Genomic DNA, 15,380 nt, shown 5'->3' on the forward strand with positions numbered 1-15,380 from the left:
ATGACGTCACCCATCGTTGTGAAATCAGGAGGGTTTTATTGCCTGCGCGTGTAAATCTTCCACGATTTCCTAAATCCGAAATGCACGCACACAATAAACACGCACACTGCACGTGTTTGAAATGTCGTAAAAAAAACCCTTTTTTTTTCTTTAAATCCACATTTAAAGCCTCGAACCGGAAACGGCAACGGCGCCGTTCACGCTCGATCTCAGCTCGAGCCCGCGATGACTCAACGAGCTGCCGACGGCGCTTCGTCACTTCTTCGGCAATCTCCGTGACGGCAATCGGAAAATCCCTGCGCGAGTGCATAAAAGAGCAAAGTTGCCCAAATGGAAGCTGCAAGAAAGTTGGCCGAGTTCGGCGCCGAGCAGACCGCGCGAGTCCCCGAGCCGCCGTGACCGACATGCACGCGCACAACGGTGAGAGGCCACACCCACTCCCCCCTCGTCCATTTGAAAGGAGTAGTTTGACTTCCTGTTCCTCGCTGCAGTTTTCGGGCTTCTGTGCTGCTTGCTGCTGCCGCGCGCCTTGCACTCCGCTCCCGCCGCCGCCTGGCCGCCTCTCCGCGACGCCGTGGACCGAGCCCGGATGTTGGTGGACAAGATCGCCAAAGACATGCCTGCTGTGCACGGGAGCGTGGTCAGCACGGAGGTGAGCCCTGATTGGCCGCTCTGATGGTCACGTGATCCTGACCCTGTCTCCTCCCCAGGGTTTGACCCTTGACCTGTGCCAGCAGGCCAGCAGCTGGCAGATGATGGCGGCGTCGCTGGGCATCCCCCCCGCCCCCGTCCTCAAGCCGCTGTCGGAGGGCTTCACACCTGTGAGTGCGCGCCTCCGTTAGGGTCCCGACTGCCCGAGGTTCTCCAAGGTTCTCCAGCTCCTCTTTGTCGCCCCCTGCAGGAAACCAGTGTGAGCCGCATGGAGGCGGGAGGCCGTCTGTACCAGGGGCTGCTGGGGGTCTTGTCGGGGCGCCTTGGCCGGCTGGACCACTTGCTGGCCGACTTGCGAGACCTGCTGACTCAGATCGCCAAGGTAACGGCATCCGTGCGGCCTGGCGAAGAGCTAGAAGCTAGCAACGTGTTAGCAGGTAGTGACAAATTCGTAGATGGCGACATGACAGAAGCTAACAAAGTGCTAGCAGCTAGCGACATTGTTAGCATCTAGCAAAATTTTAGCAACTAGCAACATGCGAGCTGCTAGCAACGTGTTAAGAAGTAGTGGCGAATTAGTAGCCAGCGACATGCTAGAAGCTAACAAAGTGCTAGCTGCTAGCGACATTTTAGCAACTAACAATGTGCTAACTACTAGCAACATGTTAACAGGTAGTGGCAAGTTCGTAGCTGGTGACATGACAGAAGCTAAAAAAGTGCTAGCAACATGTTAGCAACTAACAACAAGCTGGCAGCTAGCAACGTGTTAAGAAGTAGTGGCGAATTAGTAGCTAGCGACATGCCAGAAGCTAACAAACTACTAGCTGCTAGCGACATTTTAGCAACTAAATACGTGCTAACTGCTAGCGACATGTTAACAGGTAGTGGCAAGTTCGTAGCTGGCGACATGACAGAAGCTAACAAAGTGCTAGCAACTAGCAACGTTGTTAGCAGCTAGCAATATGTTAGCAACTAACAACGTGCTGGCAGCTAGCAACATGTTAAGAAGTAGTGGCGAATTAGTAGCTAGCGACATGCCAGAAGCTAACAAAGTGCTAGCAGCTAGCGACATTTTAGCAACTAACAACGTGCTAACTGCTAGCAACATGTTAACAAGTAGTGGCAAGTTCGTAGCTGGTGACATGACAGAAGCTAAAAAAGTGCTAGCAACATGTTAGCAACTAACAACAAGCTGGCAGCTAGCAACGTGTTAAGAAGTAGTGGCGAATTAGTAGCTAGCGACATGCCAGAAACTAACAAACTACTAGCTGCTAGCGACATTTTAGCAACTAAATACGTGCTAACTGCTAGCAACATGTTAACAGGTAGTGGCAAGTTCGCAGCTGGCGACATGACAGAAGCTAACAAAGTGCTAGCAACTAGCAACGCTGTTAGCAGCTAGCAATATGTTAGCAACTAACAACGTGCTGGCAGCTAGCAACATGTTAAGAAGTAGTGGCGAATTAGTAGCTAGCGACATGCCAGAAGCTAACAAAATGCTAGCTGCTAGCGACATTGTTAGGAACTAGCAACATTTTAGCAACTAGCAATGTGCTGGCAGCTAGTGACTTGCTGCCAGCTGGCAACGTGTTAAGAAGTAGTGGCGAATTAGTAGGTAGCGACATGCCGGAAGCTAACAATGTGCTAACAACTTGCGACGTTGTTAGCAGCTACCGACATTTAAGCAACTAACAACGTGCTAACTGCTAGCAACATGTTAACAGGTAGTGGCGAGTTCGTAGCTGGCGACATGACAGAAGCTGACAAAGTGCTAGCAGCTAGCGACATGTTAGCAACTAACAACGTGCTGGCAGCTAGCTACTTACTGCCAGCTGGCAACGTGTTAAGAAGTAGTGGCGAATTAGTAGCTAGCGACACGAGAGAAGCTGACAAAGTGCTAGCAGCTAGCGACGTTGTTAGCAGCTACCAACATTTTAGCAATTAACAACGTGCTAACTGCTAGCAACATGTTAACAGGTAGTGGCGAATTCGTAGCTGGCGACATGACAGAAGCTAACAAAGTGCTAGCAGCTTGCGACATTGTTAGCAGCTACCAACATTTTAGCAACGAACAACGTGCTAACTGCTAGCAACATGTTAACAGGTAGTGGCGAGTTCGTAGCTGGTGACATGACAGAAGCTAACAAAGTGCTAGCAGCTAGCAACACGTTAGCAACTAACAACGTGCTAGCAGCTTGCGACTTGCTGGCAGCTGGCAACATGTTAAGAAATAGTGGCGAATTAGTAGGTAGCGACATGAGAGAAGCTAACAAAGTGCTAGCAACTAGCGACGTTGTTAGCAGCTACCAACATGTTAGCAACTAGCAACAACTAGCTGCTAGTGACGTTTACACATCTAGCAACTCGTAATGTGCTATCTGCTGCTAGCATTGTGTTAGCAGGTAGTGACGAATTAGTAGATAGCGACGAAGACATGTTAACAAGTAACAACGTTGTAACAACTAGCTGCTACTGACATTTACACAGGTAGCAACTTGCGATGTGCTATCTGCAGCTAGCAATTTGTTAGCATGTAGTGACAAATTAGTTGATAGCGACGTAGACATCTTAGCAACTAACAACCTGCGAGGCGCTAGCAACGAGCTACAGCTGGCAACGTGTTAAGAAGTAGTGGCAAATTAGTAGCTAGCGACATGCTAGAAGCTAACAAAGTGGTAGCAACTAGCGACATTGTTGGCATCTAGCAACATTTTAGAAACTAGCAACATGATAGCTGCCAGCAAAATGCTGGCAGCTGGCAATGTGTTTAAAGTAGTGGCGAATTAGTAGCTACCGACATGCCAGAAGCTAACAAAGTGCTAGCAGCTAGCAACGTTGTTAGCAGCTACCAACATTTTAGCAACTAACAACATGCTAACTGCTAGCAACATGTTAACAGGTAGTGTCGAGTTCGTAGCTGGCGACATGACAAAAGCTAACAAAGTGCTAGCAACTAGCGACGTTGTTAGCAGCTAGCGACATGTTAGCAACTTACAACGTGCTGGCAGCTAGCAACTTGCTGGCAGTTGGCAACGTGTTAAGAAGTAGTGGCGAATTAGTAGCTAGCGACATGAGAGAAGCTAACAAAGTGCTAGAAGCTAGCTACATTGTTAGCAGCTAGCAACATGGTAGCAACTAACAACGTGCTAACTGTTAGCAAAATGTTAACAGGTAGTGGCAAACTCGTAGCTGGCGACATGACAGAAGCTAACAAAGTGCTAGCAGCTTGCGACGTTAGCAGCTACCGAAGTTTTAGCAACTAACAACGTGCTAACTGCTAGCAACATGTTAACAGCTAGTGGCGAGTTCGTAGCTGGCGACATGACAGAAGCCGACAAAGTGCTAGCAGCTAGCGACATGTTAGCAACTAACAACGTGCTGGCAGCTAGCTACTTACTGCCAGCTGGCAACGTGTTAAGAAGTAGTGGCAAATTAGGAGCTAGCGACACGAGAGAAGCTGACAAAGTGCTAGCAGCTAGCGACATTGTTAGCAGCTACCGACATTTTAGCAACGAACAACGTGCTAACTGCTAGCAACATGTTAACAGGTAGTGGCGAGTTCGTAGCTGGTGACATGACAGAAGCTAACAAAGTGCTAGCAGCTAGCAACACGTTAGCAACTAACAACGTGCTAGCAGCTTGCGACTTGCTGGCAGCTGGCAACATGTTAAATAGTGGCGAATTAGTAGGTAGCGACATGAGAGAAGCTAACAAAGTGCTAGCAACTAGCGACGTTGTTAGCAGCTACCAACATGTTAGCAACTAGCAACAACTAGCTGCTAGTGACGTTTACACATCTAGCAACTCGTAATGTGCTATCTGCTGCTAGCATTGTGTTAGCAGGTAGTGACGAATTAGTAGATAGCGACGAAGACGTGTTAACAAGTAACAACGTTGTAACAACTAGCTGCTACTGACATTTACACAGGTGCAACTTGCGATGTGCTATCTGCAGCTAGCAATTTGTTAGCATGTAGTGACAAATTAGTTGATAGCGACGTAGACATCTTAGCAACTAACAACCTGCTAGACGCTAGCAACGAGCTACAGCTGGCAACGTGTTAAGAAGTAGTGGCAAATTAGTAGCTAGCGACATGCTAGAAGCTAACAAAGTGGTAGCAGCTAGCGACATTGTTGGCATCTAGCAACATTTTAGAAACTAGCAACATGCTAGCTGCTAGCAACATGTTGGCAGCTGGCAACGTGTTAAGAAGTAGTGGCGAATTAGTAGCTAGCGACATGCCGGAAGCTAACAAAGTGCTAGCAGCTAACGACGTTGTAGCAGCTAGCGAAATGTTAGCAACTACCAACGTGCTAACTGCTAGCAACATCTAACCGGTAGTGGCAAGTTTGTAGCTAGCGACATGAGAGAAGCTAACAAAGTGCTAGCAGCCAGCGACGTTAGCAGCTACCAACATTTTAGTAACTAACAACGTGCTAACTGCTAGCAACATGTTAACAGATAGTGGCGAGTTTGTAGCTGGCGACATGACAGAAGCTAACAAAGTGCTAGCAACTAGCGACGTTGTTAGCAGCTAGCGACATGTTAGCAACTTACAACGTGCTGGCAGCTGGCAACGTGTTAAAAAGTAGTGGAGAATTAGTAGCTAGCGACATGAGAGAAGCTAACAAAGTGCTAGCAGCTAGCGACGTTGTTAGCAGCCAGAAACATGTTAGCAACTAGCAACGTAACAACTAGCTGCTAGTGACGTTTACACAGCTAGCAACTCGCGATGTGCTATCTGCAGCTAGCAACGTGTTAGCAGGTAGTGACGAATTAGTAGATAGCGACGTTGACATATTAGCAAGTGACAACGTTGTAACAACTAGCTTTTAGTGACGTTTACACAGGTAGCAACTAGCGATGTGCTATCTGCAGCTAGCAACGTGTTAGCAGGTAGTGACTAAGTTGATAGCGACGTAGACATGTTAACAACTAACAACGTGCTAGCAGATAGCAACGAGCTACAGCTGGCAACGTGTTAAGTAGTGGCGAATTAGTAGCTAGCGACATGCCAGAAGCTAACAAAGTGCTAGCAGCTAGCGACATTGTTAGCAGCTAGCAACATTTTAGCAGCTGGCAACATGTTAACAGGTAGTGGTGAATTTTTAGCTCACGACATAGCTGCTAGCAACATGAGAGAAGTTAACAAAGTGCTAGCAACTAGCGATGTTGTTAGCAGCTAGTGACATGTTAGCAACTAACATCATGGCAGCAGCTAGGGATGTGCTAACAGCTGGCAGCTAAAAACTAGCATCTTGTGACGTTCACACAGCTAGCATCTCGCTATGTGCTATTTGCAGCTAGCAATGTCTTAGCAGGTAGTGACAAATTATTAGCTTGCGACGTATCAGCAGCTGGCGACGTTAGCAGCTAGCAACATGTTAGCAACTAACAACGTGCTAGCAACGAGCTAGCAGCTAACAAGGTGTTAGCAGGTAGTGACGAATTTGTAGCTGGGGACATGACAGAAGCTAAGAAAGTGCTAAAAACTAGTGACGTTGTTAGCAACTAACAAAGAGGCTGGCAGATAGCGACTCGCTGGCAGCTTGCAACATCTTAAGAAGTAGTGGCGAATTGGTAGTGAGCGACATGCCAGAAGTTGGCAAAGTGCTAGTGACATTGTTAGAAGCAAGCAACATGTTAGCAACTAACGTGCTAGCTGCTAGCGACATGTTAGCAGCTTGCAACGTGTTAGCTGTTAATGACGTGTTAGCAGCTAATGACATGTTAGCAGCTTGCAACGTGTTAGCAGCTAATGACATGTTAGCAGCTTGCAACGTGTTAGCAGCTAATGACATGTTAGCAGCTAATGACAAGTTAGCAGCTTGCAACATGTTAGCAGCTTGCAACTTGTTAGCAGCTAATGACATGTTAGCAGCTAATGACATGTTAGCAGCTAATAACGCTCTAACAACTAGTAAAGTTCCAGCATATTGTGTTGTATTAGCAGTTAGCAACATGCTAACAGCTGGTGTGTTCCCGGCAGATGAGGGAGGCGGCACAACTGAGCGTGGCGGACGTGGACCAGAACCAGGACACGGACTTGGCCTCGCATCTCCACGGCGACTATGAGGTCCAAGTGGCGGCGCACCTGACGCTGTGCCAACTGCGCTCCTTCTGCCACGACATGATCCGCGGCCTGCGAGCGCTCGCCACCCTCCGCCACCCGCTAAACGTGGAGCATTTACCCGGAGACGAGGACTTTTAATTTGGCGGGCAAACACGGAAAGACTTCTCTGCTGCCCCCTGCTGGACAGACAAGGTGGTGCAGCCATCTCGACCATGAGCCTTATTTATGCTATTTATGCTATTTATTTATTGTTTGCCAGTGATGGACACTTCCTGTTCTTCCACAATAAGAGCCTTTTATTTCAAGTGGACAACATGGCAATAAATGTTCTCCCACTGTGTTAATGTGGGTGTCTTCACTAGCCACGACTGACCATATTTGGGCGTTCAGCTCCTGCGCTGCTCCTGCTCCTTCCTGCGCTGCTTCTCCTTCTGTTTCTCCATTTTGTTCAGCGCCTTGCGTTCCTTCTCCGCCGCCGCCTGCCAGCCTTTCAGCCGCCGCTTCAGAGCGCCGCGGTCTGACGAACTGAGCACACCCAGACCCTGCGAAAACCGCCGTAACGTAACGTTGTCACGCCGCGGCGCGTTCGGCGGCGACAACTCCTTACCTTCAGCTTGCTGCCGTCCAACTGGAGCAGCTGCTGTCCGTCCACGTCCGCCGCTCGGAATTCTGGGACATAGCGTTCCATGCCCACGTCCCCCAGCCAATCACACACCTGCTGAGTCGTCCAGGAAGACACCTGGGAAGACGTCTCGTCGCCGGGCTGGTGAAAAGCCAGACAGTGAGGAAACGTTAACTGTTAGCATGCTAACGTCTTATGCTAACTTTTTTTTTTACAAATTTTTTATATTTAAACCAAAAATTACAGTTTGTGGTACAAGTTTGCTAACAGTGAAAGTGTGTTGGATGTAACCCATACTTGTGAGTGTTAGCATGCTAACGTCTTATTCTTTTTTTTTAACAATTTTTTTATGTTAAAACCTGAAAATCGCAGTTTGTGGTACAAGTTTGCTAACAGTGAAAGTGCGTTGGATGTAACCCATACTTGTGAGTGTTAGCATGCTAACGTCTTATGCTAACATTTAAACAATTTTTTTATATTTAAACCTGAAAATCACAGTTTGTGGTACAAGTTTGGTAACAGCGAACATGCGTTGGACTCAACCCATACTTATGAGTGTTACCATGCTAACATCTTATGCTAACTTTTTTTTGCTAATTTTTTATTTGTTTGAACCTGAAAATCACAGCTTGTGGTACAAATTTGCTAACAGCTAACATGTGTTGGACTTAACCCGTACTTGTGAGAGCGTTAGCATGCTGGCATCTCATACTAACTTTTTTTTGCAAATTTTTATGTTTAAACCTGAAAATCAAGGTTTGTGGTACGAGTTTGCTAACAGTGAACGTGCGTTGGATGTAACCCATACCTGTGAGTGTTAGCATGCTAAGATCTTGTGCTAGCTTTTTTTTGCAAATTTTTTATTTGTTTAAACCTGAAAATCACAATTTGTGGTACAAGTTTGCTAACAGCGAACATGTGTTGGACTTAACCCGTACTTGTGAGAGTGTTAGCAGGGTAACGTCTTATGCTAACTTTTTTTTGTGCTAATTTTGTATTTTTAAACCTGAAAATCAAGGTTTGTGGTACAAGTTTGCTAACAGTGAAAGTGCGTTGGATGTAACCCATACTTGTGAGAGTGTTAGCATGCTAAAGTCTTATGCTAACTTTTTTTTAACACATTTTTTATGTTTAAACCTGAAAATCACAGTTTGTGGTACAAGTTTGCTAACAGCGAACATGCGTTGGACTTAACCCATACTTGTGAGTGTTAGCATGCTAGCATCTTATGCTAGCTTTTTTTCAAATTTTTTGTTTCAACCTGAAAATCACAGTTTGTGGTACAAGTTTGCTAACAGCGAATATGTGTTGGACTTAACCTGTACTTGTGAGAGTGTTAGCATGCTGACATCTCATGCTCTTTTTTTAGCAGATTTTTTATATGTTTAAACCTGAAAATCAAGGTTTGCGGTACAAGTTTGCTAACAGTGAACGTGCGTTGGATGTAACCCATACTTGTGAGTGTTAGCATGCTAACGTCTTATGCTAACTTTTTTTAAACAAATTTTTTATATTTAAATCAAAAATTACAGTTTGTGGTACAAGTTTGCTAACAGTGAAAGTGTGTTGGATGTAACCCATACTTGTGAGTGTTAGCATGCTAACATCTTATTCTAACTTTTTTTTTTGACAAATTTTTTATATTTAAACCTGAAAATCGCAGTTTGTGGTACAAGTTTGCTAACAGTGAAAGTGCGTTGGATGTAACCCATACTTGTGAGTGTTAGCATGCTAACATCTTATTCTACCTTTTTTTTTTGACAAATTTTTTATATTTAACCTGAAAATCGCAGTTTGTGGTACAAGTTTGCTAACAGTGAAAGTGCGTTGGATGTAACCCATACTTGTGAGTGTTAGCATGCTAACATCTTATTCTAACTTTTTTTTGGGACAAATTTTTTATATTTAAACCTGAAAATCGCAGTTTGTGGTACAAGTTTGCTAACAGTGAAAGTGCGTTGGATGTAACCCATACTTGTGAGTGTTAGCATGCTAACGTCTTATGCTAACTTTTTCTTTTTAAACATTTAAACACATGAATTAACGTGGACCCCGACTTAAACAAGTTGAAAAACTTATTCGGGTGTTACCATTTAGTGGTCAATTGTACGGAATATGTACTGTACTGTGCAATCTACTAATAAAAGTATCAATCAATCAATCAATCAGTCAATTTTATATTTAAACCTAAAAAGTAGTTTGTGGTACAAGTTTGCTAACAGTGAAAGTGTGTTGGATGTAACCCATACTTGTGAGTGTTAGCATGCTAACGTCTCATGCTAACTTTTTTTTAACACATTTTTTATGTTTAAACCTGAAAATCGCAGTTTGTGGTACAAGTTTGCTAACAGTGAAAGTGTGTTGGATGTAACCCATACTTGTGAGAGTGTTAGCATGCTGACATCTTATGCTAACTTTTTTTTGCTAATTTTTTTATATGTTTAAACCTAAAAATCAGTTTGTTGTACAAGTTTGCTAACAGTAAAAGTGTGTTGGACATAACCCGTACTTGTAAGAGTGTTAGCACGCTAACGTCTTATGCTCGCTTTTGAAGAGTCCTACCTCGTCAGAAGACTGGGACAGGGTGTGGTACGGGTGCGAGGACAGGGTGCAGGACACGTCCAGGTGAGGACAAGTGGTGGGGGACATCTGTGGAGGAGAGAATTCCTCACTGAGGGCCGACTCCTGCGGGAGACACAGCGGTCATGGCTACATGCTAGTGTTTTTTTTTTAAGCAAATTTTGTAAGTATACACCTCTGTCATATTTTGGTACTTGATGCATGCTAAAATTGTAATGCTAACTTTTTTTTTTTTTTTGTTTATATTGTAAGTACACACCATAGTCATATTTTGGTACTTGATGCATGCTAACGTTACTATGCTAGATTTTTTTTTTAGCTAATTTTGTAAGTATACACCTCAGTCATATTTTAGTACTTGATGCATGCTAATGTTAATATGCTATATTTTATACTTAGACAAACTGCATTGATCCACAAGGGAAAGTGTTCCACACAGTAGCTCAGTTACAAAGGGTAAGGTTGGAGGGGATAATGCAGGTATAAATTACACTGAAAATGTACTATAGTAGTAATATAAAATATATGTAGTATTTACATATTATATATACATTCTATTATATATACTGATATATCATATTATATTATGTTTATATTATACAAAGAATATATAACAAATCCCAATTACCATGTAGAATATTACAGTATATGTAACAACCAGATCAGTTTGTCGATCCGGTTTAAGTCCCTTTTGCTGGTGCTGCTCCCCCCAACAAACCACTGCAAAGTACAAGGCACTGGCCACAACCAACTGAAAAAAGATCTCCAACGACTTGCTTCATACATTAAAAGACCTAAGCTTACTCAGGAAAAAGAGTCCACTCATGACCTTCTTGTATGCAGCTTTGCTGTTGTCCTTCCAGTCCAATCTGCTGTTCAAGTGGACTCTGAGGTACTTTACTGCCCCACTACTTCCACTCCCGGCCCTGGATGTTGATGGGCTCCACAGGGGTCATTCTCTTCTTGAATGTGGTCTTGTCCACATTAAGGACCAGATGGTTCGCCTGAGACCACTCCACAAAGTCAGCGATCCGTGTCCTGTACTCCAATTCCTGTCCCTCGCCGCTACACCCGACCACAGCAGAGTCATCAGAGTATTTCTGCAGGTGGCAGGACCTGGAACTGTACTGGAAGTCTGAGGTGTACTGGGTGAACAGGAAAGGAGACAGGACAGTCCCCTGTGTAGCACCTACACCACTGACCACAGTATCCGACAGGGAGCTCCCCAGTCGCGCAAACTTGGGCCTGTTACACAAGTAATCAGTGATCCAGGAGACAATGGATGAACTGAAACCCATCCTGAGCAACTTGTTACTCATCAGAATTTTCTGGATGGTGTTAAAGGAACATGATCCTCACAGAGCCCCTCCCACCATCCAGGTGAGAGTGAGCACGATGCAGCAGGTAGGTGACAACATCCAGGATCCACTCCGACATGGTGCTTATACGCAAACTGTAGAGCAGTGGTTCTTAATCTTGTTGGAGGTACCGAACCCCACCAGTTTCATATGTGCATTCACCGAACCCTTCTTTAGTGAAAAATAAAATGTATTTTTTTTTTCAAATTCATGCCAAAGTTATATGTTTTCGGTAACACTTTAGTATGGTTTAACATATTCTAAGTAACAAAGACTTAATTTAGAGTTATTTTGTTAGGGTTAGGGTTAGAGGGTTAGGGCCAGGAAATAAGGCCATGCCGAATAAGGCATTAATAAGTACTTAATGACTAGTTAGGAGCCAATATGTTACTAATTTGCATGTTAATAAGCAACTAATGAATGGTGAATATGTTCCCCATACGAAAGATTTTTACTGGTGCACAAAATGAACCGTGCATGAACATCACCTTGTTCAAATAACAAAACCAACACAGTGCATGAACTCACAACAAATTACGCACCTGCAAATCAGTGTAACTTCTGCTGTTGCCGTATCCATAATACGCCGATAGGGAGAAGTTTTTATTTACACGAGGAGTCGGGAGTGTCTTGACCTCCGCCGAACCCCTGAACCCGACTCACCGAACCCCTAGGGTTCGGTCGAACCCAGGTTAAGAACCACTGCTGTAGAGGGTTTAGGAAAGAAGCCACCAGTGGTCTCAGCTGAGCCAGCACAAGTCTCTCGAGGACCTTCATGACATGAGACGTCAGGGCAACCGGTTTGAAGGCCGATGGGATGGGCTTCTTGGCCCCGGCACTATGCAGGATGTTTTCCATAGCGCTGGTATCCTTTCTAACTTCAGACTCAGGTTGAAGATGAAGTGCAGGATCTCAGTCAGCTGAGCAGCACAAGTCTTCAGGACCCAAGGGTTGACTTGGTCAGGGCCTGCTGGCTTGGCTGGGTTGACTCTCGCCAGCTGTCGTCTCACATGGCCAGGTGTCAGACACACCGGGCTGGCTTTCTCAGTGGGGGAATGAGAAACTGCAGTGACAGGCAACAGTTTAGGAGTTTCTGGATTGATGGTCAGGGGAGGTGTGAGGACGGCAGTAGTGGTTAAATCTATTGAAAAACTAATTCAGCTCGTTGGTTGTCTGTCTATCTGTGTTGGCCCTGCGATGAGGTGACGACTTGTCCAGGATGTACGCCGCCTTCCGCCCGATTGTAGCTGAGATAGGCTCCAGTGGCCCCCGCAACCCTGAAGGGAATAAGCTGTAAAAAGATGGATGGATGGATGGGGCTCTATCTACACCCCCATCCAGCAGACTGGCTTTGTTAAACCTGTGATGGCTTTCATGCCCTTCCACACATCCTGAATGTTATTCTGCCAGAGTTTGGCCTCGAGATTCCTTTTGTAGGCTTCTTTTCCTTCTCGCAGCTGAACTTTATGCTGCCACTGTGTCCTCCTCAACTCATACCAATCATCAAGACCTGAGAGCAAGCTTATTTTTATTCGGCAGCACCTTTAGCCGGCTGGTGATCCAGGGCTTGTTATTTGGGTAACAGTGGACAGTTTTTGTAGGGATGATGGAGTGCTCACAGAAATTGATGTAGTCTGTGATGCTTTCAAAGTCTGTCCCGTGAAGCTTACACAGCATTTCCCAGTCTGTGGTCTCAAAACAGTCCTGCAGGGCGAGACATGCTTCCTGGTTCCGCCTCCTCACAGCAGGAGAACATATTGAGGTGTTAAAAGCACCAGCTTGTGATCAGAACGCCTCGGGGGGCGGGGCAGTGGCAGTGGCACTGTATGCATCTTTTGAATTGGCATACAGTAGGTTCAGAATGTCATGATCCGTGGTCCGGATCATGTTTTGTTCAGTTATGTTCTGTTAGTTTTGGACTCCCTTAGTCCCCGTTTTGTGCACCCTTGTTTATTTTAGGTACCATGGCGACCTATTAGTTTCACTTGCCTCATGTGTTTGGTACGCACCTGCTCTAATCAAGAGACTTTTATTTAAGCCTGTCCTTGCCAGTTAGTCGGCCTTGCTTCATTGTTTGCATCACATCTTTGCCAAGTAAGTTTTCTTGTTCTATGCCATAGCTTCTGTTAAATCCTAGCTTTACGTGTATTAGGCACACTTGTCTTTTTGTTCTTTGTTTGTATTTTTTGTATTTGGTTGATTTATGTTAAATTAATCAAATCCTAACTTAATGCCTTTCGTCCGGAGCCGTCAGTCTTGCATTCCGGGAGAATGAACCTCACAGTGAGCTGGGACACCCCCCTTTGTGACAGAATGAATCCACCCTGACTAACTGGCAAGGACACGCTTAAATAAAAGTTTCTTGATTAGAGCAGGTGCGTACCGAATACATGAGGCAGGTGAAACTAATAGGTCGCCATGGTAACTAAAATAAACAAGGGTGCACAAAACAGGAACTAAGGGAGTCCAAAACTAACAGAACATAACTAAACAAGACATGATCCGGACAACGGATCATGACACAGAGTTGTATTGTCCCATGTTGCACAGTGCACATATTGGTGGAAAGTGGGTAAAATTGAGTCCAAAGTAGCATGATTAAAGTTACCCGAAATGAAAACGAGGGCATCGGGGTGTTTGGTCTGTTGCCCACCAACAGCGACATGAATGGTGTCGCAAGCAGCCGCAGCCTTGTCTGCAGAAGGAAGGATGTACACTCCGATGAAGATTAGAGAAGTAAACTCCCTTGTAAAATAGTATGGTTGAATTCCAACAGCCGTACAAACACACTCCTTTAAAGGGGAACATTATCACAATTTCAGAAGGGTTAAAACCAATAAAAATCAGTTCCCAGTGGCTTATTTTATTTTTCAAAGTTTTTATCAAAATTTTACCCGTCCCGGAATATCCCTAAAAAAAGCTTTAAAGTGCTTGATTTTCGCTATTTGCCTAAGCCACTGTCCATTTCCCTGTGACGTCACATAGCGATTCCAATACAAACAATGGCGAATAGCACAGCAAGATACAGCGACATTAGCTCGGATTCAGACTCGGATTTCTGCGGCTTAAGCGATTCAACAGATTACGCATGTATTGAAACAGATGGTTGGAGTATGGAGGCAGATAGCAAAAAACGAAATTGAAGAAGAAACTGAAGCTATTGAGCGAATAGCTATTGACGTTATTCGGCCATGCATGTCTGTCTTAGCATCGCCGGTAAAATGTGCAGACCAACCGATCAGGACTTTTGCATTGACACCGGATCAACTTAAATCCGTCGATTGGTAAGTGTTTGTTTCGCATTAAATGTGGGTGGAAGGAAACGCTGGATGTAAATATAGTTTCATATGTACATACAGGTAGCCTAAATAGCATGTTAGCATCGATTAGCTAGCAGTCATGCCGCCACCAAATATGTCTGATTAGCACATAAGTCAATAAAATTAACAACACTCAACTTTGTGATTCTGTTGACTTTATCGTTGGGAATGCATCTGCTTTGAGTGTCGCAGGATATCCAGACATTCTTGTCATCTCTGTGCCATTTCTGTCGTAGCATCGCCGGTAAAAACCAAACGAGGAACTTTCGCATCTCTTGACACTGGAGCAACTTAAATCCGTCGACTGGTATTTGTTTGTTTGGCATTAAATGTGGGTGGAGGTAAAGGCTGGATGTAAATACAGCTACAAATGAGGTATAATGCTGCAATATGTACACAGCTAGCCTAAATGGAATGTTAGCATCGATTAGCATGCCGTGCTAATCGATGCACATTCTATGTAAATCAACTTGAATCCGTCCCTGATTGTGTTGTTACACCCTCCGACAACACACCGACGAGGCATGATGTCTCCAAAGTATCGGAAAATAGTCGAAAAAACGGAAAATAACAGCTGATTTGACTCGATGCGTGTGATGTGATAGGGAAAAATGGTGTTGAGTACCGATGTGACGACACGTTCTGACGTCGTCGCTCAGAAAGGGATAAACAGAAAAGTATTTAATTCGCCAAAATTCACCCATTTAGAGTTCGGAAATCGGTTAAAAAAATATATTGTCTTTTTTCTGCAACATCAAGGTATTTATTGACACTT

At 44.6% G+C, this 15,380-nt stretch overlaps 2 protein-coding genes across 4 annotated transcripts in view; one reads left to right on the plus strand and one right to left on the minus strand.

Moving 5' to 3' along the window:
• LOC133556145 (uncharacterized) lies at positions 1–9,512 on the plus strand. Of its 2 annotated transcripts, none has more exons than XM_061905792.1 (5): positions 1–420; positions 492–652; positions 738–821; positions 902–1,033; positions 6,642–9,512. In XM_061905792.1, the coding sequence occupies exons 1-5, from the start codon at positions 81–83 to the stop codon at positions 6,861–6,863; spliced, it is 939 nt and encodes a 312-aa protein (XP_061761776.1). In that variant the 5' UTR covers positions 1–80; the 3' UTR covers positions 6,864–9,512. The 2 variants fall into 2 exon arrangements, with proteins under 2 accessions (XP_061761776.1, XP_061761775.1); XM_061905791.1 differs by having other exon boundaries at positions 5–420; positions 711–821.
• The window catches only part of samd14 (sterile alpha motif domain containing 14), a 21,148-nt gene continuing 12,766 nt past the window's right edge, over positions 6,999–15,380 (minus strand). For both annotated transcript variants that reach the window (XM_061905787.1, XM_061905786.1), the window contains exons 10-12: positions 9,910–10,032; positions 7,333–7,488; positions 6,999–7,267 (exon numbers count right to left, since the gene is read on the minus strand). In XM_061905787.1, coding sequence (XP_061761771.1) covers positions 7,112–7,267; positions 7,333–7,488; positions 9,910–10,032 — 435 coding nt within the window. In that variant the 3' untranslated portion in view covers positions 6,999–7,111. The remainder of the gene's footprint in view (positions 7,268–7,332; positions 7,489–9,909; positions 10,033–15,380) is intronic.

Source organism: Nerophis ophidion, linkage group LG07 (assembly GCF_033978795.1).
Source record: "Nerophis ophidion isolate RoL-2023_Sa linkage group LG07, RoL_Noph_v1.0, whole genome shotgun sequence".
In the NCBI taxonomy this organism is placed as follows: domain Eukaryota; kingdom Metazoa; phylum Chordata; class Actinopteri; order Syngnathiformes; family Syngnathidae; genus Nerophis; species Nerophis ophidion.